The sequence below is a fragment of the Choloepus didactylus genome, chromosome 2, assembly GCF_015220235.1.
Source record: "Choloepus didactylus isolate mChoDid1 chromosome 2, mChoDid1.pri, whole genome shotgun sequence".
Lineage (NCBI taxonomy): Eukaryota > Metazoa > Chordata > Mammalia > Pilosa > Megalonychidae > Choloepus > Choloepus didactylus.
The window spans coordinates 157,891,121-157,917,573 of record NC_051308.1 but is presented as its reverse complement, the minus strand read 5'-3'; the positions used below and the strand labels follow the sequence as shown (position 1 = coordinate 157,917,573).

General features: G+C 36.6%; 1 protein-coding gene across 1 annotated transcript in view; it reads right to left on the bottom strand.

Moving 5' to 3' along the window:
- The window catches only part of DDAH1 (dimethylarginine dimethylaminohydrolase 1), a 168,815-nt gene that overhangs the window by 39,076 nt on the left and 103,286 nt on the right, over nucleotides 1-26,453 (bottom strand). The window contains exon 2 of the mRNA XM_037826742.1: nucleotides 4,951-5,050. Coding sequence (XP_037682670.1) covers nucleotides 4,951-5,050 — 100 coding nt within the window. The remainder of the gene's footprint in view (nucleotides 1-4,950; nucleotides 5,051-26,453) is intronic.

The following is a 26,453-nucleotide window of genomic DNA, read 5'->3' as shown; positions in this document are numbered from 1 at the left end:
GGAATATTCCCTAATACATTTTATGAGGCTAACATGACTTTTTTTTTTTTTTACCAAAACCAAACAAGGATAAGTATGGAAATGTATAAGCCACAGAAAGAAAAGTCTTAAAATATTTGCAAACCAGATCCAGTACTGGTTTTGGATCAAGTTTGGTTTCATCCAGAGATGCAAGACTAGTCCAATATCGGAAAATCAATGAATACAACATAACAGATTAAAGAAGAAAACTGTGTAATCATCTAATTGAAGCTAAACAGTTTACCCTATCACATGAAAACTTTTGTACATGCTCCCAGTATATGCATAAGAATGTATATAAGGATAGGAGGCTCAAGATGGCAGAGTAAGAAGCTTCAGGGCTTTGTCCCCTCATGGAAGCTTTGAACAACCAGCAAGAACTGGTAGAAACATCTTTCTTAAACTCCAGAAAACAGTTAGAGGACTGCAGTACAAGGGCAAGTGCCAAATCAAGAAAAAAGCAACTTAAAAGCTGCTGGCTTTCAAGGCTGGCCCTTCCTTTACCCCTCACTTGGTGTGGAACCCACACTCCAGTGTGGATCCCTGGTCCCAGTTCTGGAGAGATCAGAATAACCCTCATGTGTATGCTGGGAACATGTATGTCTAGTCCAGTCTCTCTGGTGGTTCGGGTTTGCTATCCCAGAACTAGCCCTGTGTGTAGAAGGCAGCTCACAGAGCTCTCCTATAGAATGCTGTGCCTGGGACATGAGGGAACTGTTCCTAGGAAAGAAAAGACATTCATATCCGTGTAAACAGGGAAATTTCCTAGGGTCACATGCGCATGCCCAAGACAAGATGCATGCGTAGAAAGGATGGGGGGGGGCAGCGTATGCTTTGGCCTTGAGCTATTCTTTAAACTCATTTTATGGATAAGCACTGAAGGAACATACTCACACACATCAATCTGCAAAGACTGGGAAAGGTCTTTTTTTTTCTTTCTTTTTTTTTTTTTTTGTTAGCTCCTGGGATTTAAGGAAAACTCCATCATAATACTAGCTTCAGAGTCTAAATTTTAGGGATAACTCATTAAAATATAAAAATGTCCAGGTTTCAATAAAAGATTACACAACTCACAAAGAAACAGGACGCACTGGCCAAGGCAAAGGAGATTAAAACATTAGAAACCATTGATGATGAGGAGAACCAGAGCTGAGACATACCATACAAAGACCTAAAAAAAATGGTTCTAAATATGCCCAAAGACCCAAAGGAAAATGTGAACAAAGAACTGAAGAAACCTAGGAAAACAACAGGTGAACACAAATAGAATATCATTATAGAGATGGAAATTATGAAAAGGAAACAAATAGAGCTGAAACAACACTGAAAGAAATTAAAAATTCTCTAGAGGGGTTCAATAGCAGATTGGAGCTGGCAGAAGTATTTGAATTCATGCAATATGAGGATCAGAAAGAAGAAAGAATGAAGAAAAGTGAACAGAGCCTGTGGGACACCATCAAGCATAACAATATATGCATTGTGGGAGTCCCAGAAGGAGAAGAAAGAAAAAGATATGAGTATACACATCTGAGATGCTCAACAAACTCTAAAGAGGATAAACCCAAATAGACTTAAGCCACAACATATTATGATCAAACTGTCAGATGCTAAAGATAAAGAAAGAATTCTGAAAGCTGCAAGAGAGAAGCCACATATTACATACAATGGCACCTCAATAAGATTAAGTATCAGTTTCTCACTGGAAACCATAGGGGCAAGAAGGCAGTGGGAGGATATATTTAAAGTGCTGAAAGCGAACAATTGCCAACCAAGAATTCTATATCTGGCAAAAATGTCTTTCAAAAATGAGGGAAAGATTAAGACATTCTCAGATAGCCAAAAGTTGAGGGAGTTCAACACCACTAGACCAGCCCTGTAAGAGATGCTAAAGAGAGTTCTGTAGGTTGAAAGGAAAGACAACAGACAATAGATTGAAGGCACATGAAGAAATAAAGAGCTGTAGGGGTAAGGGCATGAGTAAATTATAGATGCCACTACTACTGTATTTTTGGTTTGTAACTCCAGGATCTAAAAGGCAAATGCATAAAATGTAATGATAAATCAGTGGTTTTGGACTCATAATGTATAAACATGTAATTTGTGACAAGAGCTTCATAAGCGGTACAGGAAACAGTTTTTATATACTATTGAAGTTAAGTTAGTATTAAAGGAAATGAGATTGTTATAGATTTAGAATCTTAAATTTAAGCATTATGGGAACTACAGAGAAAACATCAGAGAAAATGCAAGCTCATAGAGACAGAAGCAGGGGCAGTGGGGACAGGGGAAATGGGGAGTTAATGCATTATGGGTATAAGGTTTCTCTTTTGGGGAGATGGGAAAGTTTTAGTAATGGGAGGTGGTGAGGGTACTGCAGCATTGGGAATGTGATTAATCCCACTAAATGGCATGCTTGAGAGATTGAGATGGGAAAATTTGTTATATACATATGTTCCCACAATTAAAGAAAAAAAAGAGCAACGAAAGAGACAATGCCAATTAAATGCAATATATGATCCTGGATGGCATCTAACAAGGGAGGAGAAAAGGCTCAAATGATATTATTGGGACTTATGAAAAAATTGGAATATGGACTGTAAGCTTTATATCAATATAAAATTTCTTGAACTTGATAACTGCACTTAAGGTAGTTACATTAGTGAATATCCTTGTTCTTAGGAAATGTACATGATGGTATACAACCTACAGTCAAATGATCAGAAAATGTAATAGATAGATACGGCAAATGTAGCAAAATGTTGAAATTCATGGATCTGGTATCTGTGGGAATAGGAGTATGTTGGAGTTCTCGGTATGGGCTTTACATTATTTTTGTAACTGCCCTATACATTTGAAAGTAATTCAAAATAAAAAGTTTTTAAAAAGAGAATGCACATAGCAGCATTGATGACAATAGATAAAAACTGGAAAATACCCAAATATACATTAGCAGTAAAATGAACAAACATATTGGGAAATATTTTTACAACAGAATACTATGCAACAGAGAATTAATAAACGACACATCAACATAGAATAAACACAGAAAGTCACAAGAGTTCATATAGTAGAAATCTACTAATACAACGCTAAAAGTCAAGCAAAACAAAATTTAACGTATAATTTAGGAATACACATATAGAGATGAAAGAAAGACAAGGCAACAATTAATACAGAATTCAGGGCAGTGGTTACCTCAGGTCGAGAGGAGAGAGGGGTTAGAAGTGGGGGACCACACAAGGTTTCTAAAGTCTAATATTCTATTTCTTAAATTGGGTGGTGGGTACCCAGGTGTTCATTTTATTGTTGGTCTTTAAACTGTACATAAACATTTTATAAGTCTTTTTTATGTACTCTGTATGTCACAATAGAAGTAAATAAAAGTAGAGATAAGTTGATGTTGCATATTTAAGAGAACTGTGATTGGAACACTTTTTTCCAGTAGCTGCTTGCATGACTGACAGATTTCCCAGGAGAAAACTGGCACTGGAAAGGAGTGCCTCTTGTGTCCATTTCCTGATAAATCATTAATGAAGTCCTGAGTTACAGAAGGAAGAGGACACTAAGTACATGGAAAATGCTACATATTTCTGTTTTCTACCCAACTCTACCTAATACAAAAACTGCAAAGCAGGAAACAGAAGGCAGGACCAGACATTATTAGGCACCTTTTTTGGATTCAGAATACAAGTGATGAGTGATAATCGGCACAACCAGAGCTAAGAATTCAGAATGGACCTCCTTGATTCCTGGGTCTGTGTGTTTATGGCTGCATTTCTCAAATTGGCATGCAAACAAATCCCAGAGGTAGGGCCAGTGCCTCTGACAGTAGCAACACTGGCCGAGCACTGCACACTCCAAGAGATACCAGTCACACAACCTATGATGAGAATGGTGCCCCAGGACTTGGGCAGCACAGTGCTCCCCACCCCCATAGGCTTGTGGCACTGAGCAAAGGGCTACCCAAATGTCACAGGATAATCACTATCCCTTCTCCTGAAACATTACTTATATCCATTTGTAAATAATTAAAAATATTATATAAAGTCATGTTTTGGCTATATTCATAGAGTTCAGTGTAAAATTCACAGAAGTTAAAGTATTAAACCTCCAAGAAAATTCATGTTTTCAGTGAGCCACTTGGGGCTACATTCCCAAACCCCTGAGAACCAGCCTCTGAAATAGGTATTTAATCTCTGACATTTAGGGGGAAATAAATTCTTACTATAAATTTAAAATTACCATTGATTTTCTTGCTCATCAATAGAAACAGACTCAACCCAGGAATCCAGATGTCAGCACAGGATTTTACAAAACAATAATAATATGACCATAAAGAATTGGAAATGTTAAATGCTAGAATTATTGTTTCTTTAGTAGCCATATTTATACCCAATCTATAAACTGATTCCAGTTAGATCAATAATAATATTAGCTGTTTATATTTTGTTGAGTTCTGCTATTATTCATCTGGCATTAAGACAAGTCAATCTGCACTGACAATTATTTAAATTCGTCCTGCCAACTGGGAAGAAAATTATCTATAAATGACACTAATTTTGAATTAAGAATCTTTTAAATACAAACTAGTATAGTCATACAATGGAAAACTATGCAACCCACAAACTCATGTCTTTCATTGAAGAACATGATAGAAGCAAGCTATACAATGGCATTTGCAGATGGATAACAGTCTTATAAACTGCAAATATATGGATTTAAGAACACTAAAAGAATATACACCCAACCATGAAATGATTATCTTCAAATGTTTTTTTTTTTTTCTCTTTTGTCCTTTATTTTTGTATTTTCCAAATTCCCTGCATTTAGCATCTATTACTCTGGTAATAATAATTTAAAAAAATTATAATGATATAAGTGACTATAAGCCAAGTATTAGGAATACTTTTGGATAGGAAAAACAAATACCTGTGAATAGGACATCTCCACCATCTAAGGTTGCATTTTCATCTTTCATCTCTACTATATTGAGCTGAAGTTTTTCTAATGCTTCTTTCATCATATCAACCTGTTGAAAACAAAATGATTCAGATGAATATCCTACCATTTCCTGAAAAGAAAACTAGCTATCTAAAACTTCTGAGAACTAGACCATGCCCACACACACCCTTGCGAAAAAATGTAATATAGTGGACACTCATTATTTTTAGACAAGAAATTATCTGTTAGACCTTGTCCAGTTCTATCCCCTTCAAGTCTAAGTTGAGTAAATATAATCGTCAGAGAAGCTGACTAAGTTAGGAAACATGAGTCAAGAAAGGTTGGAATTGTAGCACTCAATACCTCTATCCTTGCCTGAAAGTACAAAAATCAATTTTAAACCTTAAGTCAGTCAGTCAGTCAGTCAGTCAGTCAGTCAGTCAGAATTACATAGAGGAAGGCAAGATGTGGAAGGAACAACAATGGCAATAACCAGTAACTTGAAATCTCAACCCATAGGGGAGTCACTGTTTACTATTCAAATATATTTTAAACATGCAAGTCTTCTCTGCAACTCTGAACTGTTATTTAAGTTTATACTTAAACTTTTAAAACCCCAATTGCTAAAGGAGAGACTAAACCTGCTTATAATTGTGCCTAAGAGTCTCCCCCTGAGTGCCTCTTTGTTGCTCAGATGTGGCCCTCTCTCTCTAGCTAAGCCACCTTGGTAGGTGAACTCACTGCCCGCCCCCCCCCGCCATGGGACCTGACTCCCAGGGGTGTAAATCTCCCTGGCACCGAAGGATATGACTCCCAGGGATGAATCTGGACCCAGCATTGTGGGATTCAGAACATCTTCTTGACCAAAAGGGGGATGCAAAATGAAACAAAATAAAGTTTCACTGGCTGAGAGATTTCAAATGGAGTTGAGAGGTCACTCTGGTGGACGTTCTTACGCATATATAGATAACACATTTTAGGTTTTAATGCATTGGAATAGCTAGAAGTAAATACTTGAAACTATCAAACTCCAACCCAGTAGCCTTGACTCTTGAAGACGATTGTATAACAATGTAGATTACATGGGGTGACAGGGTGATTGTGAAGACCCTATGGATCATACTCCCTTTATCCAGTGTATGGATGGATGAGTAGAAAAATGGGGACAAAAACTAAATGAAAAATACGGTGGGATGGGGAGGATGATTTGGGTGTTCTTTTTTACTTTTTTTAAAATTCTTATTCTGATTCTTTCTTGTGTAAGGAAAATGTTCAAAAATAGATTTGGGTGATGGAATGCATAACTATATGATAGTACTGTGAACAGCTGATTGTACACCATGGATGACTGTATGGCATGTGAATATATCTCAATAAAACTGAATTTAATAAAAAAAAAACCCGATTGCTGGATTGCAATCAAACCAAAGAATACTTGAAAATGAATTTCAGGGACTTTCTATGATTCAGAGCATGGTCTAAAGCACAGAGATATTCTAGGCTGAACTAGGAAACACTTCTAGCAAGGTTTACTTTAATTCAAGAAAAAAAAAATTAAGGCATAACAAACGCCCCTTGAAGTTCTCAATTTAATTCAAGTACTTCCTCAGCAAAAAAAGTAAAAAAGTTTTGAAGGTGTGTGCAACCTTTAACACAGTGAAGACATATGTTGAGAAGATGTGAATAGGGGCTACAGGCAAAACAAGAGATCACATGAGCACAGAACCCTGGGAAAAGCAGGTAGTTCTGCCAAAATACACCAGGCTGAGAACACATAGTGAACTGTCAAAGAGGAGTTTAGGAGACAAATATAGCAGAGTAAATTCTAAAGTAATAAAAATATGGAAATACTTTAACAACAAGTCTGACATTCATGCAGTCTCAAAATATTAGAGAGGATGCAAAGTAAAATAAATATAACATCTCATCTTTATCCTGGAACTCATGTAAAAATTCCACAAAGCAGAGTGACTCAGAACAATAAAAAATTATTTCCATGGGCAAAACAGTCTTAACGTTTTGATGAATACATCTAATGACCTCTTTTAACAGCAGAATAGCTTCTTCTGTGTAATGGGAAGTGGAATTATTGCTATAGTATAAAAAGGAAGCAAAACAACATTTACCATGACTTCTTGGGCTACAATGAACCCAGAAAAGCATACAACTGTTTTCTTCTGGCATCTCTGCCTCTGTGTCCATGGAAAATAATACGGAGAAAGAGCAAGAGAATTGAGCTACTGTTACCTTTTGCTGCTATTAGGAACAGTAATTAAACATTTCAAAAATTACTAGGAATTCAGCAATAATATGGACTTTGGTCTGAAAAGTTTATATGTAACATCTCTACCAAGGAAATTTATTCAACTCTTAAAGAGTTTTAAACAGTAGAAGGGAGGCTCTTATATACCAGTTTCAGATGCACTGTATTTCTTTAAAAGTCCTATGCCTTTTGAAATTAAAGTTTTAGAGGATGAAATGTTCATGGTTTCTTAAAAGTTAAAACAGCAGCCCTGACATTAAAAAACTGGCTTGTGTCCTTTTTTTTTAAACATTCAGTCACTTCTATATAAACAAAGTCATCAGGATAGTTCCATACCATAGATATTGATGATACTACATTACTTTCAGAGTTAAGGTTATGGGCAAGTTTAAACACTGTTTAAACATCAAGTAAACAGTTTTGAGAATTGCAGGACCATATGGCATCAGCTCGACAATGCTAAGCTCAGGGAGATTTCTGGAGAAGCAGCAGAGGAGAGGCTGAACCCAGGCAGCTGTCCACTGGAAACCACATACTCTTGGCACAGGGGTAGCAGTGAATCAGACAAACTCAGCTGCAAACAGGCCCAGTGCTGCCTTCACACACGGGCACATAGCAAGCCAGCTCTTCAGGCAGTCAGAACACTAAATATAACTAGAGAAGTGCGGATTTTTACAGGAACAGATCCAAACCATGAACCTTCAAGAAACTGCCCGTTCTGCGGTTACATAGCCATGGTTAACGCTGACTTAATTAACTTTTAAGAGGGAAAAATAAATATGACCAAATAACACACCCACCTTTCACTGAGACCTAACTCTGCAGAGTGGAACGGAGCGTTACTCAGGGTGGAGAGAAACTGTCAGAACAAACAGTATTAATTCCAAAGGCTGAGCTGAATGGGTCTATTTTACCCCATGAAATTAGAAATATAAAAGGTCAATTAGAGAAATGTCCTTAACTAATTTAAATCTTAACTATATAAATTTTCATATTCTAATCTAAGGATTTACGAGAACCTCCTTCCTTTCCTTTTCTTTCTATATGCACTTTGATTTCATTTTTTCTACGTTATACTCCCATTTCGTTCTGCCCCATCTTTTCTCCTCCCACCCTTTGCTACAGATTCCTTTTCTGGTGGGAAGTGGGTACAGGCCACCTGTAACACTTTGTCATCCAACCCATACTTCTCTCTCTTCAAGAGCTGGTAACAGTCTTGAAGTAATCATTTTTTCTTTTTCTTCTCCATCCTTCCCTCTCTTTTTTTCTTCAGAAGTAGAGGTTACACATTTACAATTACTATACTGGGAGAGTCAGTATAGAATAGTGTGATGATCAAGGCATGGAGTGCAAACCCTACTCTGCTACTTGTGAGGTCAGTGACCTTAGGTTGTGTAACTTTCAGAGTCTCGGTTTTCTCATTTCTAAAATGGGTGTTTATTCATAATAGCATCAACTTCCTAGGTTCCCTCTGATTATTAAATTCACATGAAGCACTTAGCACAGAGCCTGGCACATAGCAACTGCTCAGTAAATGCTAATTAGCTACAACTTTCATTATTTTGATAAACTTATGTGCACCCAGTGACAAATACCCGTGCTATGCAACTGATCTGCAAGAGAAAAGGTGTTGCTTTTTCTTACATTTGAATAAGTTTCTCATGTTTTATCACCCTATGACAGATCCCATCTGCTTTCCAGCGAATTAAAATTATAGTCTTTTCTGTAGAGCTGATGTAAAGACAGAGCCATACAATGAAGACATTTAAATTTGATTCCCTTCTAGTTCCTGGAAGCTGTCAGATATGTAGTAGATTTCTTGTATGATCTCTGCTTTGAAAACAGTCCTCTGAAGATACGACATAAGGTGGTATGTGAGCCTCTCTGCTAAGATGTCCTACAGGACTCAAAAGACGGTCAGCCGAGATGACTTAGAATGATGATAATGACTGAGGATATCACCATGCTAAAGGACCCGATCAGTAAAGAATCCCCTCTTCTCAAAGCCTGGTCTCCTTTCCTTACTTTTCCTGTTTATTCTCTTCTTACTTTCTTTTATGGCTCTTGTTTCTCTTCCCTCATTTGTCCTCTCAGGTTTACATCACCACCCTGACTTCCCATTTCACCCCTTTTGGGTCTTCACAGTGAGTGGAATGAACCTGAAATTTGAACGCTGGCTCTGCCACTTATCACCTATGTGACTTGAGACAAATTAACCTCTCTGAGCCTCAGTTTCCTAATCTTAAAACAGGAAAATGTTCTCTCTCTAACAGGGATCATGTGAGTAACAAATGAGATAATACCTGTAAAGCACCTAGTTCAGAGCCTGACACACTGTGCTCAAAACCAGTAGTTGCTGTTATTATTTTGCCCTAAAGAAATACAAGATATTTATACTACTTTCAGCATTAAAAAAATCTTTTGAGCCCAACTCTTATCTTCTTACAAAATCTCTCCCAAACCCCAAATATCAAAAAACTCAATTTCTGTAATATAAAACAAGATAAAACAATTAAAAACCTTATAAACTTTTGAGAAGCTATATTCACAATATCTTGTGATAGCCCTCTGCTTAGCTTAAGAATCTTTACTTAGATGTCAACATTTTCCAGTTGATCCTGTCCAAAGTTGACTTTTGCTGCATGTTTTCAATAAGGCCCATTCTGAATGTTTCACCTATTCATGCTGGATTTTGTGAATCTGCTCATGAAGCATGATGAACAGTTCTGTGCTGTGGCTCCATTAAAAAGTTGTGTCAGCCTCTATCTGCCAAGCCTCTTTCCTTTAGCTGCTTCTGCTCCATGGACTATCAGAAATCCTGACTACAAATGAAGTTCTCAGAATTGGTCTACTTGCTGCTGACATGTCTCAGTCATCCACAGCTGTACTGTACAAATGGAAACTGTGCTATGACCACTACAACTTCAATGCCCACTTAAATTTTCCCAGCCTCTTTATAACTCATCATATTATAAGAGGTTTACAATTATACAATATCCTCTCTGTACTCTTATCTAGTTCCAAAGGGTTGGATAGCAGCAACATAGCTTAGTTGGTGGTGAGATGGATGATTCATTTCCTCAACTTGTTGCGACATGTACATAATGCTGAGAAAGCCACTTAAGAAGCTAATGTAATGTCTCCAGCACATCAAGGCACAGCTAGCTTAGAATCTGCTGACACATCAAAGTCACATCTTTTGTCATTGGTCACACTAAAAAGGCCACATTGCCCTACTTTATGCCACTTTAATCTTTGCTACTCAGCAAATCTTTGGTCACCGTAGCCACTTGGACTAGTACATTTGACTGATTTTACAACAATGCTTAAAACGTTCTCTAATTTGATCAACAAACATTCAGCGGGTGCCAACTTTTTTTAAAAGCAGTTTTATTAAGATATATTCACACCATAGAATCCATCTAAAGTGTACAATCAACGGCTTTTAGCATATCACAGAGCTGTGCATTTATCACCACAATCAATTTTAGAACATTTTCATTGTCCAAAAAGAAAAACCCCACACCCCTCAGCAGTCACCTCTCAATTCCTCTATCCTTTCCAAGCCCTACACCCACTAATAAAATTCTGTCTCTATAGATTTATTTATATTTACATTTTATACAAACGGAATCATACAATATATAGTACTTTGTATCTGGTTTATTTCACTTGGCATAATGATTTTTTTTTAAATTATGTTATTTTTTTTAATTAGAGAAGTTGTAGGTTTACATAAAAGTCATGTAAAAAAATACCCCCATTGTTGACACCTGCATTGTACCTTTGTTACAAATGATGAAAGAATATTAAAATTTTATTGTTAACTATAGTCCATAGTTTAAATTAGGTATATTTTCCCCCATATACCATGCTATTATTAACATCATGTACTAGTGAAGTATATTTGTTATAGTTCACGAAAGAAACTCTTGTATTTGTTCTATTAACCACAGTCATTGTCTACAACAGGGTTCACTGTGTTATAGAGTCCCATGTTTTATCTTCTAACTTTCCTTCTAGTAACATAACACAACCCAAAACTTCCCCTTTTGATCACAATCTCACACTATTCAGTGTTGTTATTTATACACACGCTAATGTGCTCCCATCACCTTTATCTCCAAACATTTATAATCAACCTTATTTTAAAAATCTGCACAAATTAAGCATCAGTTCCTATTCCCTATCCTCATTCTATCTTCTGCTAACATATTCCAGATATTAACTCAATGAGTTTTCTCATTATACTTCCTATTAGTGATATTATACTATATTTGTCCTTTTGTGTCTGGCTTATTTCACTCAACATAATGTCCTCCAGGTTGATTCAGGTTGTTGCATGCATCAGGACTTCATTCCTTCTTACAACTGAATAATATTCCATCATATGTATATACCACATTTTGTTTATCCATTCATCAGTTGATGGACACTGAGTTGCTCCCATCTTTTGGCAATTGTGAATAATGCTGCTATTAACATCGGTGTGCAGATGTCTGTTTAAATCTCTGCTTTCATTTCTTCTGGATATACACTTAGTAGTGGGATTGCCAGATCATATGGTAGTTCTATACTTAGCTTCCTGAGGAACCACCAAACTGTCTTCCACAGTAGATGCACCATTTTACTTTCCCATCAGCGGTAAATGAGTGTTTCTATTTCTCCAGATCCTCTCCACCACTTGTAGTTTTCTGTTTTTTCAATAGTAGCCGTTCTAGTGGGTGTGAAATGATATCTCATTGTGATTTTGATCTGTATTTCTCTAATAGCTGGTGATGTTGCACATCTTTTCACATGCTTTTTAGCCATTTGTATTTTCTCTTTGGAAAGATGTCTATTCAAGTCTTTTGCCCGTTTTTAATTGGGTTGTCTTTTTATTGTTGAGTTGTAGGATTTCTTTAAGTATTCTGGATATTAAATCCTTGTCAGTTATGTAGTTTCCAAATATTTTCTCCCATTGAGTAGGTTGCCTTTTCACTTTCTTGACAAAGTCCTTTGGGGCACAAAAGTTTTAATTTTGAGGAGGTCCCATTTATCTCTTTTTTCTTTCATTGCTTATGCTTTGGATGTAAAATCTAAGAAACCACGGCCTACCACAAGATCTTGAAGATACTTCTCTTCAATTTCTTCTAGGTTCTATGGTCCTGGCTCTTATACATAGGTCTTTGATCCATTTTGAGTTAATTTTTGTATAAGGTGTGAGATAGGGACCCTCTTTCATTGTTTTGCAAATGGACATCTAGTTCTCCCAACAGCATTTGTTTAAGACTGGCCAATATCAATATCAATTGGCCATAGATGTGAGGGTCTATTTCTGAGCTTTAAGTTTGATTCCATTGGTCAATATATCTGTGTTTATGCCAATACCATGCTGTTTTGACAGTGTAGCTTTGTAATATGCTTTAAAGTTAGGACGTGTGAGTCCTCCAACTTCTTTCTTGTTTTTCAAGATGTTGTCAGCTATTCAGGACCCCTTACTCTTCCAAATAAATTTGATAATTGGTTTTTCCATTTCTTCAAAGTAAGCTGTTGGAATTTTAAAAAAAAAGTTTAATAGAAATACTTAAGTAATTTAATAATTTAAGTAATACAATTCAACTTAATTAATTTGAACTTTTTAAATTTGAAATCTAAAACCATGTCGCTCTGAAAGGAAAGTTTAGATAATCCATGTGAGAATACAAGGAGAATATTGAAGCTACTTAAGATAACACATTATTTTGAAGCTCTCTACACATAGGAAACACACAATAGTTATTAAATACCTAACGGACTTCAGACGCCTCAAGTTCTTCCTAATCACAATTTACATATTAATTACTTTAAAGGAATCTGTATTTCACAAATTGGTCATTTTAGTTCAAGCAAATTATTTTTGCATGTGTTCCATCTTCTGCTGATAAAAGGTGAGCTCCCTGAGGCTATTCCTTATCTTGTTCAGTTCTGTATTCCCCAATGGGCATAATAAAGTGTCTTATGCCAAATATAGTAGTTGACATATATTTGTAAAAATGATCACAATGCATGATGTATTTGAAGCTAATTCAGTTGTCTTATAGTTCACATTTTTTCACTAATTTGTTCTGATCTTTCTTACAATTAGTCCTAGTTTTACTATAATTCCAAAGAGCTGTCTATCCTTTTATTAACTTGTACACATTTATTTTTAGTAAGACTAAGGATACAAATATTTTCATTTGTAATTGATAGTCTGTGGTACTCAAAACCATTCCCTCATTTCTGGGACTGATGCATACTGCTGTGCAACTTCAGCCTTGTTTAAGAGAATAGAGTCCCCTGTAGTTGTGCAATGTGGGAAGCCTGTTCATTTCCTTTTCTGGCTCAGGATAGAGAAAACCTAATTCATAAGATTCCCATTCTGCTACAAACAGAGATTTACAATTCAGCACTATATTAAAAAGCTTACAAAGATAGACCATTCTGCTTAGAAAAGGAAAGAATAACACACCTAATATTTAGTTTATTCCTCCAGTATTGTCAGAACAGAGATCAAGCTTCTTTTATACTGTTATGATGCTTATGTTCAGACTTGACTGCTCAATGAATCAATTTTGAAATATTTCTTTATAAAGTTAATAATTGTCTTTGAAGTTAGTTAATAACTGTTTTTATTAAATACTGAGCAATTAAATATTAATGAAATAATAATATTGTCCATACACAATCATATTTAATTACTGCTCTAAGTAAGATATTCATAATTTTTTCCAGTTTCAGTCTGAATGTTTAACTTGTAGTGAGAAGATGTGGGTTCTAGTACCAGATCTTCTAATTAATCGTATAGCCCTAGACAAGGTATTGCAGATCCCCACCTTCACTCAGATCAAACAGGGATATTAACAGCTTTCTAATCTACCTTAAAGATAAGCAGATAAAAGGCTATATGAAAACATTTTGCTAATGTCACTAAACAAATATAAGGTAAAATATGTTAGGTTTTATCTTATTAACTATTTTCTAATATTTGGTTGACATTTTAATAATTTAGCCAGAATAAAAATTACATACTTTCAGAACTACAAAATTCAGTAGCTATACAAGGTGAATTAAAATAGTAAAACTGGTTATAATAATAAAATCCATTCATCCATGTTTTCATTTAATTACAATAAGAAATAATAATTATAAAAATAGGTTAAAATGCATGAAAATTTTCCTATTTATCGTAGCTTAGGAGTTCTTGCTCATATCAATGGGTTGTCTGGCATTGGCCACGGTGTCAGGAACTCAGACAGTCATATTTTCCATAGACTTTGTCAAACAGATTTGACAGCCCAACTGTGATGTGTCTGTTAGTCCACAGGCCAGATCAAGCATGTCATTCTTCTCAGCAGTGATTGCTTGTAACTTCTCAAGTGTGTGCTCTTCAAAATGAAGTGAAAGGTAGGGCTGACTAAGGTTCCATCATATACAGTACTTAATTCAACTATTTTATCCTTTGGCTTTTATATGTCATTTCTTATTTTTGCCTTGTAGTTACCCTTACTGATAGTCTTAATTTCTACACTCTACTCCAAGCCTCTCTCTCTTGTCTTTTCCTTTCAGCCTGCAGAAGTCCATTTAGATTTCTTATAGGGTAGGTTTCTCATTGATGAACTCTCTCAGTTTCTGTTTATCTGAGAATATTTTAAACTCTCTCTCATTTTTGAAGGATAGTTTTGCTGGATAAAGAATTAATGGCTGACAGTTTTTCTCTTTTAGTACCTTAAATACATCACACTAGTGCCTTCTTGCCTGCATGGTTTCTGATGAGAAATCAAAACTTAGTGTTATCGAGGATATCCTGTGTGTGATGAATTGCTTTTCTCTTGCTGTTTACAGGATTCTCTTTATGTTTGGCATTTGATGTTTTTAGTATATGTCTCAGAGTAGGTCTATTAGGATATATTTCATTTGGAGTATGTTGTGCTTCATGGACATAAATAGTCATGTCTTTTGTAATATTTGGGAACTTTTTGGTCATTATTTCTTCAAATATTCTTTCTGCCCCTTTTCCCTTTTCTTCTCCTTTTGGGACACCCATGATGTATTTATTTGTGCATTTCATGCTGTCATTCCAATCCCTGAGAACCTGCTCACTTTTCCCATTCTTTTTTCTACCTATTCTTCTCTTTCTATTGTCCAATTTTCTGTTTATTTGATTGTTTCTTCTGCCTGTTCAAATCTGCTGTTGTATGCTTGTAGTGAATTTTTAATCTCTTTGCTGTGACTTGCATTCCCATAAGTTGTTATGTTTCTTTTTATACTTTCAAGTTCTTCTTTATACTCGCACATTGTCTTTTTAATATCCTTTAGCTCTTTATCCATATTTTGCTTCATCTCCTTGAATTGATTTAGGAGACTTGTTTGAACATCTTTGAGTAGTTGTTCCAAATTCTATGTCTCCTCCAAAGTTTTAATTGTTCCTTTGATTGGGACATATCTTCCTGTTTCTTAGTAGGACTAAGTGTAGTTATCTGGTTATCTTGATAAGTTTACTCTGAAGTCCAGTTTCTCTCTCTTCCTAGAGTTTTATTGTTTATTGGTTTTGTGTTAAGGCTCTTCTTTTACACTTAGTTCAACCTATTCTAGACCTTCAGAATTGCCCTGTTTAACTATCAGATTTTTACAGCTCTTCATCTGATTCTTGCCCTAGATGTGTGGTGCATTTTTAAGATTGCACTATTTGTGCAATTATTTCACCCCCAGGAGAAAGCTTCCTTTCCTCTGTTCCTTCTCCAGAAATCTTGATCTAAACAGGCAAGCCCTTCAAAGAGGGTTTAAAGGTCAGAGATGGAGGGATCAGACAGATATTCTCCTGGAGCCTGGAAGAAAGCAAATAGCCATGTTGTGAACTATCTATGAAGGAGTCCACATGGCTAGAAATGGAGGGCAGCCTCTAGGAACTGAGAATGACCCCTGGCTGACAGCTAGTCAAAAAAACAGGGACCTTAATCCTACAACTGAAAGGAAGTGAATTCTGCCAACAACCTGAATGAGTTTGGAAGAGGACTTCAAACTCCAGATGAGAACACGGCCTGGCCGACACCTCAACTGTGGCCTGGTGAGACCCTAAACAGAGGACTTTCAGTCATTCTGTGCCTAAACTTCTAACCCATAAAAACTGTGAAATAATAGAAGGATGTTCTTTTAACTTGCTAAGTTTGTGGTTATTTGTTACACAGCAATAGAAAACAAACACAGAAAGCCCCAAATGTAAACAGACTTTATTCAGAAATGTATTTGCAAAGGTCTTTGGTCAGAAGCAAAAAAGTTGGACTAAATGTTCATTTCCAAGTTGTTTGTTCAGAACATGGTGCACCATTTCTTAAGATATTCCTAAGGAATTCCCAAGAAAACAATTTTTTAAAGAAGTTTAGGGTCCCAGACTCACCAACTTCCTTAATCCATTATTTACTGATACATTGTGCAGTTATAATAAAAAATGTGGGAAACAAGTTACATTACTATCTTTTGTTGTTTTTAGTTACATATCTAATACAATTAAAAAATTACTAAACTATATATATATGGAAGTGGTAAAAAAGGTAAAATGTGTCTTTGGCCACACCAATCTTATTCTCATTTTTATTTCATTAATAAATAATGGAATGTCTGTTATGATGAGCTACATACCATGCTAGACAGTGGACAGTAGTCATCAAAAAATAGATAAGGCCCCTGCTCTATAGTGCAGACATTAAACATTCAAACAAATCAATATACAGTTATGCATTATGATAAGAGTTATGAAGGAAAACTACAATGTGCTTTGAAAAATAAGAGAAGTACATATTCAGATAGAGGGGTCAAGGGAGATCTCTCCTGATGAAATGACAATTAAACTAAAAAATCAAAATTTTATTTGTAGTTATCTCTTCCTGCTTGTGGGTCATATGAAATTCTTCCTTACAAACAAAAGGGGTTTCTTGATGATCCTCAAATCGTAAGTCTGTGAACTTAGTCTCTGAAAAATTAATCAAGGGCTTACTGTATTAGGAAAATGGTCAACAGAAATGCAAATTATTTAATCATTAAAATCTTCAAAGTTATCGAACAGAGTCAAGTAAATGTAATGTGTGAGAGTTTTATAACCACTAGTTCACTTTCCTTTCAACTGAACTTTTGAAATAATAACTGTTGTATGAATAAGATCTCTTGAAGCATTTCCTACATGCTGTTCAGTATCCATTGCATTTTTTCCCATTGATTTCTTGGATTTTTAAACTTACTGGTTTATTTCTAGTGACAAGTTCTAAAACACTAACAGGATATTTAGCCACTTGGTTTCCTTATTTGTAAAATGAGGGGGCAGAGATTTAAAAGTGAGGTCATTTCCAGCTCTAAAATTCTTAGAGTTGTAGTCTCAAAACAATTTTTGGCATTCATAAATATGACACTAACTGTAATCCTGTTTCCCTCACATAGAATTTACTGAAAACACCCCAGATGGTTATTCATGAGTAAAGTATTCCGATGTTTAACCAAATGCAATCAGAAGCAACAGTTAGGATATGAATGGGGAGAGGGGAGGGCAAATGCAAAAGCAGATTAAAAGATCCCAGAAGGGCATGATTCCTCAAAGGTGAACAGAAGGATTCTACTGCAGTAGGAAAAACTGTATCTGGCAAACAAGGTATGTGAGTGTCATATTAACACTAACTTATGATATGAATATTTTATTTTTTGGAGTAAACTATCAGTTTCTCCAAGGCTGCTAATGAACTGTCAAAAGTGAGAATGGAGATAATACAGAGAGCATCTGTCATGCCATTCCTACGAGAAGACAGACGTCAGGCCCTGTTTAGTTCCTGACCTCTGCTTACTTTCTCATCTCCACATATGGTACAGGAGACATGGACTCACTCCCTACACAGTTCCTGGGATGAATCTTGGCCTAAGAAAGGAGGACCTAACAAGTTCCAGGCTAACGCTCTGAGGCTCACCATCAAGCCACTCTCTGCTTTGTCCTACTCCAGACTATACAACAGGGCACTGCTTTGTTCCTTTGGCTTGGGTTTGTTCTAGTAACTTATCCCAGTGCCTTCTAATGAGTGAAGGTCCTGCTCTGTAACCTTCCCCAAGAATGTGAGGCTTGGCCCTACATCTCAGCACTGTGGATGGGCTTTCCAGATGCCTACTATGTGCAAGATCCTTGCCATCTCCCTCCAGCTCCTCAAAATACAATCAGTATCATCAAGGCCTATGGAAGCTATCTCTTAACTACTTGGAACTCCAGCCCTCTTTTACAATTTTTATGCCACACACTTAACTTATCATCATTAATAAGTAAAATTTATTGAGCAATTTCTAAGTGCTAAGCATCATGCTAAGTGATTTTACATGGATTTAATCATTTAATCATCACCAAATCCCATCCAGGTACTTCCCAGTCCATGTCAGACATGGTAGTTCCACTCCTTTTCAGGGACTGATGCACATGACCCAATTTTGGCTACTGAGGGAGAAGTCTGTTGAGATGTTTCTGAAGCCAAAGAAAGAAACGCAATTCTTCTTCCTTTGGACATTGTCCTGTCTGGATGTGGTATCTCAAACTGGGGCTGGTTTGAGAACACGTCCTTCAACAAGGATGGCAGGGTAGGGTGACGGACAGAACCTGAGCCCTTGATGACACTGTTGAGCTGCTGAATCAAGCAACCCTTGAGCCTGGGAGTTCTTGATAGATTAAATTCTACACTTCCTTAATCAATTTGGGTTGAGTTTTCTGTTAGCTGCAGCTAAAGGCAACTCATTTACTTATATAACAAAAATGAGAGGTAGTATCCAAAGAGTCAATAACGATAGACTACATTGCTAAAACTCATTAAATTCTGATGTAGAAACAACTGTTAATGGAGGGTTGCTTTTCTTTCCCTAGGAACACATCATGACTTGGCATTCAACAAATTAAAATTATACAATATGTAATTATGTGATTTTAACTAATAATGCCTTCTATTTTGGCTGCTATGAATGTTAATCAAATGCCACTTATAATACTAAGACCATCTGCTTACAGAAAACTGTAGATTACAAATAATAATTTGTAAATTCGAAAGCATCCCAGGGAGTATTACACTGCCTCAGTTCTGTTGATAAAGTACAGTTGTTACAGCGCCACATGTCAGAGTTGGAAGTTAACATTCTGATACCCTCATCTCTGAACCAGTGCTCAAATGTGGAGGGCATGTGGCATCTAAGAAGGGTTAGGCAGAGATGCTTAAGGGAAAACAAATGGGGCCAGAGTACTCAGGAGAAATCAGAATGACTCTTGCCAAAAGTGGGAAAGATCCTTCTCATTCTCTGGAGGAGTCACAATGACAAAGTTCCAGTGTGTAAAAAAGCCTCTCCATAAAGATGTCCTCATACATCACTGCAAGACAGTTTTCCAGAAGAAGGATGGAAGTGGCGTTTAGCTTTTTAAATGAAAAACAAGGCAGGAACTCTGCTGGTCTTGTCAGCTCTCTTGACATATTTTGTCTTAATTCAAGTGGTCCATTTCCTTATTGATGATAATGACACAATATATGTACTGAGTGCCCCAAAGCCACTGACATTCTGTCTGCAGAAAACAAATAACAATATGATTTATCCCCAAATAACCAAATGAAAATAAGGATGCCAAAAGCTGTACAAAATTTACTTTGTCAAAAACTAGGGTAGTGACAGGTTTCTAAAATTTTGAGCTAATTTTCCTGTAAGTTGAGAATTTTGCAGTGTATGCCAGCCAAAATAAGCACCGGACACAGTTCTTGAAATGTCCGTAATTTTCTGTGAATTCAGAGAAGCCACATGCTGCCATTTATGAAGTCATGTTTGCTTAAAGGCTTAAAGTATGAGAAATCTTTCATATGTTCAGGACACAATTAATACGTTGTAGGCATTAAATTGCCTTAGAAGTCTTCCAACAGACCCTGGCTCCCACCCCCTCCCCAGGCTCTGGCTCTGTTGGATGTTCTTCCATGTGCTCCCACACTCCCCAGGACATTTTGGTAACAAAAGTCTGGTCCAGACTCTACATGTTTACTGAATGAAGAGCTTAACAACTTTGCAAGTCAGACACAATTTCCATAAATGCTATAAACAACTTTATGCATAAGGCAAAAATACACATTTTGTTCAATGAAGGCAATAGCCACAAGGTGGATGTCTTCCAAACAACTCTTACAGCATTTCAAGGGTGAGCAGATACATCTTTATTTCTAAAATCCTCCAAGTGGGAAAACCACCCTTGGCTTATTTGTACCAGTAATGACTCATTGTCACTTTTCTCTTTACCATCGTCAATAATCATATTCATTTACCTAGTCAGTCAACAAACATTTATTCAGCGCTTTTAATGTACTGGGTACTGTTCTAGGCACTGGGAATATATCAGTGATGAGAGAAGATCCCTGTGTATATTCTGGTAAGGATATAGTAAAACAGACAATAAATAATAAACAGAAAAAAATATTAGTGGAAAGTACTATGTCGAGATTTAAATCAGGGGATGTGATAGAAAATGAGTGAGAGGTTACAATAGATTGGAAGTCAGGAACAGACTTCTGAAAATGTGATATTTGACCTGAGACCTGAATGACAAAAAGAACAAACTCGGCTCCATCAGGGAGAAGAATGTTCCAACAAGAGCCAATGCAAAGGCCTAAGGGAAGAATAAGCTTAATTTGTTCAAGGAACAGAAGGATGGCCAGGATGGAGCTAAAATGAAGAAAGCAAGGGGGAGAAAAGTACCAAACAAAGCTAGGGATGTAGGAAGGGGCCAGATCATATAGAACTTAGTGAGCAAGCATACGAGGTTAGAATGTTAAGTGTGATGTGAAGCCACTGGAGAGTTTGAAGGAGGGAAGTGGCATAATTAATTTACAAAGATAATTCTGGCTTGCTGTTTTGTGGAAAATGGATTAGAAAACAAGAGTGAAAGCAGGGAAATTAGTTAAGAGGTGATTGCAGTTGTCCAGGTGATGGATAATGATGGCTTGGACAAAGGTAGCTATTCCAGTTTGCTAATGCTGCCATTATGCAAAATATCAGAAATGGATTAGCTTTTATAAAGGGGATTTATTAGCTTAGAAATTTACAGTTCTAAAGCCATAGAAGTGTCCAAACTAAGGCATCAACAAGAGGATACCTTCACTGAAGAAGGCATCCAGAACACTCTGTCACTGGGAAGGCACATGGTTGGCGTCTGCTAGTCCTTTGCTCTCAGGTTGCATTTCAAAATTTCTTTCTCCAAGATGTTTCTGGGCCTCTGTCTCTCTCAGCTTCTCTCAGCTCTCTGCTTGGTTCTCCTGGGGCATTTCTCTCTAAGCATTTTGGAGTCCTCTCTTAGCTTCTCTGGGGCAAGCTCTGGGCTTCGTCTCTTGGCTTAATATCTCCAAACGTCTTTGTTGCATCTCCAAGCGTCTCCAAGAGTCAGCTCTGGAGCTCTCTTAAGTACTCCAGCGAACTAACCAAGACCCATCCTGAATGGTAGGGTCCACACCTCCATGGAAATAATTTAATCAAAGATCTCACCCACAGTTGGGTAAGTCACATCTCCAAGGAAACACTCAATCAAAAGTTTCCACCCTAATCAAAAGACTAACAAGTCTGCCTCCACGAGACTGCACTAAAGAACATGGCTTTTGTGGGGGACATAATAGATTCAAACCAGCACAGTAGTGATAGTGGAAACAAAGAAAAGTGATTGAATTTGAGATGTATTTTGAAGGGAGAACTGACAGGACTTACTGATGGCTTGCATGTGGAGGTGAAGAAAAAAAAGGGATCAAGAATAATTCTTTGATTTTTGATTCAAGCAACTGGGTGAACAGTGGTACAAATTTTCTGACACAGGAAAGAAGGGGGAGAAGACAAGCAAGTCTGGGAGAAAATCCGAGAGTTCTGTTTTGGCCATTAGAGTGTGAAATATCTTCTAGATATTCAAATGAAGATGTCAATACTTTTGCATATACTAGTCTGGGACTCTGGGAGGTAGTCAGAATTGGAAATAAGATTTGGGAGTCAATGACATGTAAATGGTATTTAAAACCATGGGACACTAGAAGCACTATATCAAACTGTGGCCTGCAAGAAGTGACGTGAAAAATCTTCTGCCTGTTCAATCCTCTTAATAATATTCCAAGAAGGAGACTCTAGGAGACATTTTTGATCCACTGCTGCTGCAAAGCATGGCAGCTGCTTCCAGTAATGGATGGAAAAATTCCCCTTTGGCAGGGAGGGATTACTTAATGGACTACTTATTCATTATGATTACATAGATGCCACCAGGAAAAAAGGTCTGGAAATACATAAATGGATTGTAATGAACTCTCTGGATGTAACAGGTATGTGAAGACTTCAAGTTCTACCCCTTGCCAATTGCCTGCACATTTTCTTGTTAAATTCAATTTTGTAGATGCTATAAAACATTGAAGTAGTATTAGATTTTATTTCTTTCAGAACCCATCAATTTTGGAAATGTGATCACTTGAACAAAAGACAAGGAGAATTTTATTATACAAATCAATGGAGTTAGCAAGACTATAGGAAGAACAACTTTCAAATGTGTTTTAAAGCAGTTGGTACAAATACATTCACATCATAGCATCATTGAACTGAATGAATATTTGTTATACTAATTAAAACACATTCTTGCTCACTCTCTGCCTCTCTTAGCTCCTGAGAAGATTACAGCACAGCTGCCCAAGTAGGTGCTGCTTGTATGCTTGGGTAACATTTTTCAATTACCCATTGCAGAAGCAGTTTTCAGAAAACTTGCAATGATCAAAATATTTCAGATAATTGGAGAATAGAGAGTGCTGCAAAATCTGCTTATGAGATAGGAAACTCTCCTGATTATTGAGGGCAAAACTGCATGAAGCAGCATGATTTTCCTATGAATCATGTGGCCTGGCGGTTTACCAAAGAAGACTGCCACATTTGATTATCCGCTATGTATAGATGAAAGCAATCTGAGAGATTTGAATAGAAAAGTAAAAACTGCAAAAAGAAAACTGAACTACTTGGGAGCTATGATCCACAAAAACAACTTATTACTGAAGATCCCTATTATGGGCATGACTCCGACTTGAGACTGTACCAGCAGTGTGTTAGGTGCTGCAAAGCATTTTTGGAGAAGTCACAGTAAAGCTGCATCCACTCACTGCTGAAGGCCGTTGATGATTAACATCTTTACAGTGATGTTCTAAGTTTTCCAGTCAATCAGTGTGTTAAAAGTGTAATGCTTCATAGCTCATGGATACAACTTTTTTTCCAATGGACTTATTATTTTTTGTCTTAAAAAATGACTGTAGATGAAAATCAATGTGTTTGACAGAAGAATAAAAATCTTTGATTCATAGAGCTTATGGGGTACATTAAATGTTCTTAAACTTATCTTGCCTCAATTACAAAAACAGTGGAACAAACAAAATAGTAGAAGCACAAAATATAATGTTTTGTGTGTGCTTCTTAGCAATAATTTCTCTCCAATGTTTAACCTTAAGGTACTAATCCAGTGATGGCTAGCACTCAAATATGCTTAATTATGATCTTAATAAGTAATTAAAACATCACTTTCAGGCCTAAGTCAATATCTGAGCCCATTGAGACTTTTAAATAACCTATCTCTTTATTAAGTCGATATGTATAACTTGATGGACAGATGTCCTCTATTCACCTATACTAACTCTTTTTTCTACCCCAGGGCCTTTTATTGAATTAGATATCCCTAGTCATAGGAGTTCACAATCTTGATTGGAAGTATTTTGATTCATGCATATCCAGAGTGCACATCTGGATGTTAGAAGGATAGGAAAAAGAATAATTTATAGAATAAATCTTTAGCATTATTCTTAATTTTTGTTTATATAGTTTATTTCATGAGGAACTCAGTGTTTTGCACCCATTTGGACCACCTTACCTCTGAAAACTTATATCCAGAAAGAACACTGTATGCTGTTTCATTTATGCTCACTTTGAAAAATGTGTCTGTTTTATATGCACATACAACCAAATGTCAAATATTACATATTGGCTTAGATGGGAAAAATAGTTTAAAAAGCTGGAAAAAGAGAATTGTTACGTTGAAGTACTTAAATAATATGTTGTGTTCTTTTATCACTGTTTCATTTATAGGAGAATACAGGTAATTTCTGTGTACTTTGAGATAACTGTAATTTCAAATTCATTTGGGTATATAACAGAAAAGGTTGCTTTCAAAATAAACTGAGGAGTATAAAAATATAATTAAGATTAAAAATACATTCTTATTCACACATTCAAGAAGGTCCCCCAAAGATCTTGACTGAGCAACCCACATATCCTAAACGACTGTTGTATGTGCTTAAAATGACTAAGACTGCACTTCTTGAGAAAAAAAAATATTGCAGTTGCTTAACATTTCAACAATTCAAACAAACCTTCTCCATAACTAGTACAACTTGGTGCTTTTTTGGGTGAACTACATTGCCCAGTGTTTGATACAATATGCAGGATCTTTTTTGGAATGATGCGAGTATATTTTTGGAATGTTGATGTTTATTTTTTCTTCCTCATCCTGGACTTTTTTTGTGTGCTGTTACAAAAACTTTCATTAGAGTTGATTTTGACAGGATCCAGTCAAGATTAGCAGAGTACACAGTAATTAACTCTGGGAAATTGCCTTCTGATTCAAGGCTGCAGTGTGGCAAATGATTTTGTAAATATTCACCCTTTGTCATATGTTCAAACATTTGCTTCTTTGGGAGCTTATTTAAAATGTTAGTGAAAAAATAGCAGCTGAATATTTGTATGCTTAGGGATATTAAGTAAAGGTTTATTTCCAACCATGGTTGTACCAAATGGCTATCTTCAAGAAATTGTCCTTGTTTTTTTTTAAATGCAATCTTATTGAGATATAATCACATAACAAACAATCATTCAAAGTGTACAATCAGTTGTTCACAGTATCGTCACCACAAACTTTGAAAATTTTCATTACTCCAAAAAGTAAAATAAAAATTAAAATAAAAAAGAACATCCAAAACATCCCATTCCCTCCTCCCGCCCATTGTTAATTTACTTTTTAAAATACAGTTTAATAGAGATATATTCACACACCCTAGTCATCCACAGTGTACAATCAATTATTCACAGCAGCATCATACAGTTGTGTATTCATCACCAGCATAAATTTTTGCACCTTTTCCTTACTCCAAAATAAAAATAAAAGCAAAAAAGAACCCCTAATGCTTTCCATCCCCTCCATCCCACCCTATGCTTCATCTCATTTTTGTCCCCATTTTCCCACTCATCTGTCCATAAGCTGGATAAAGGGAGTGCAAACCAAAAGGTTTCCACAGTCACACTACACAATCTTCATTGTTATACAACTGTCTTCAAGAATCAAGGTCACTGGGTTGCAGTTTGACAGCTTCAGGTATTTCCCTCTAGCCATTCTAACACACTAAAGGCTAAAAGATGATGTTTATATACGTGTAAGAGTACCCTCCAGAGTGACCTCTCGACTCCATCTGAAATATCTCAGCCACTGGAACCTTACTTTGTTTCATCTCTCTTCCGCATTTTGGTCAAGAAGAGCCTCTCAATCCCACAATGCTGGGTCCAGGCTCATCTCCAGGAGTCATTTCCCGCGTAGCAGGGAGGGTAGTGAGTTCATTTGCCAAGTGGGCTTAGGGAGAAAGGGGGCCACATCTGATCAACAAAGAGGCTCTCTGGGGGGGACTCCCAGACACAATTTTAAGCGGGCTTACTCTCCCTTGCAGCAACTAGCCTCACAGGGGAAAGCCCCCTGATCGAGGGCTCAGCTCACCAAATTGACAGTCCTCAATGTTTGCAGGAAAATCAGTAATAGGCCAGGTGGGGAAGTCCAACACTTCTGCATTTCTCCCTAGCTCCTCGGGGGGCCCCACAAATATACTTATAGTCTCTGCCCATATCACTCTGGGATGTGTCGGGATTTCACTCCAGCCTGTTACAAACTCACCAAATCCCACTTCCCATTCAAAGCTCCATGTACCTACAGTGTTCAAACAAACTGACTGTACAAGTTAAATTATCTAGTGTGCGACAAAATATTTAGATCCTGTACCAGATAAACATCTCCTCCCTTGGTCTTACACACAAGTTGTAGTTTTAAAATCCAGTCAGTATCGTCCTTTATCATCCTGATTTGCGTTAGTCCTAACTAGATCCTCTTTGTTCATGTTTCTAATTGAAGTCTGAATTCTTTTTCAGCTCT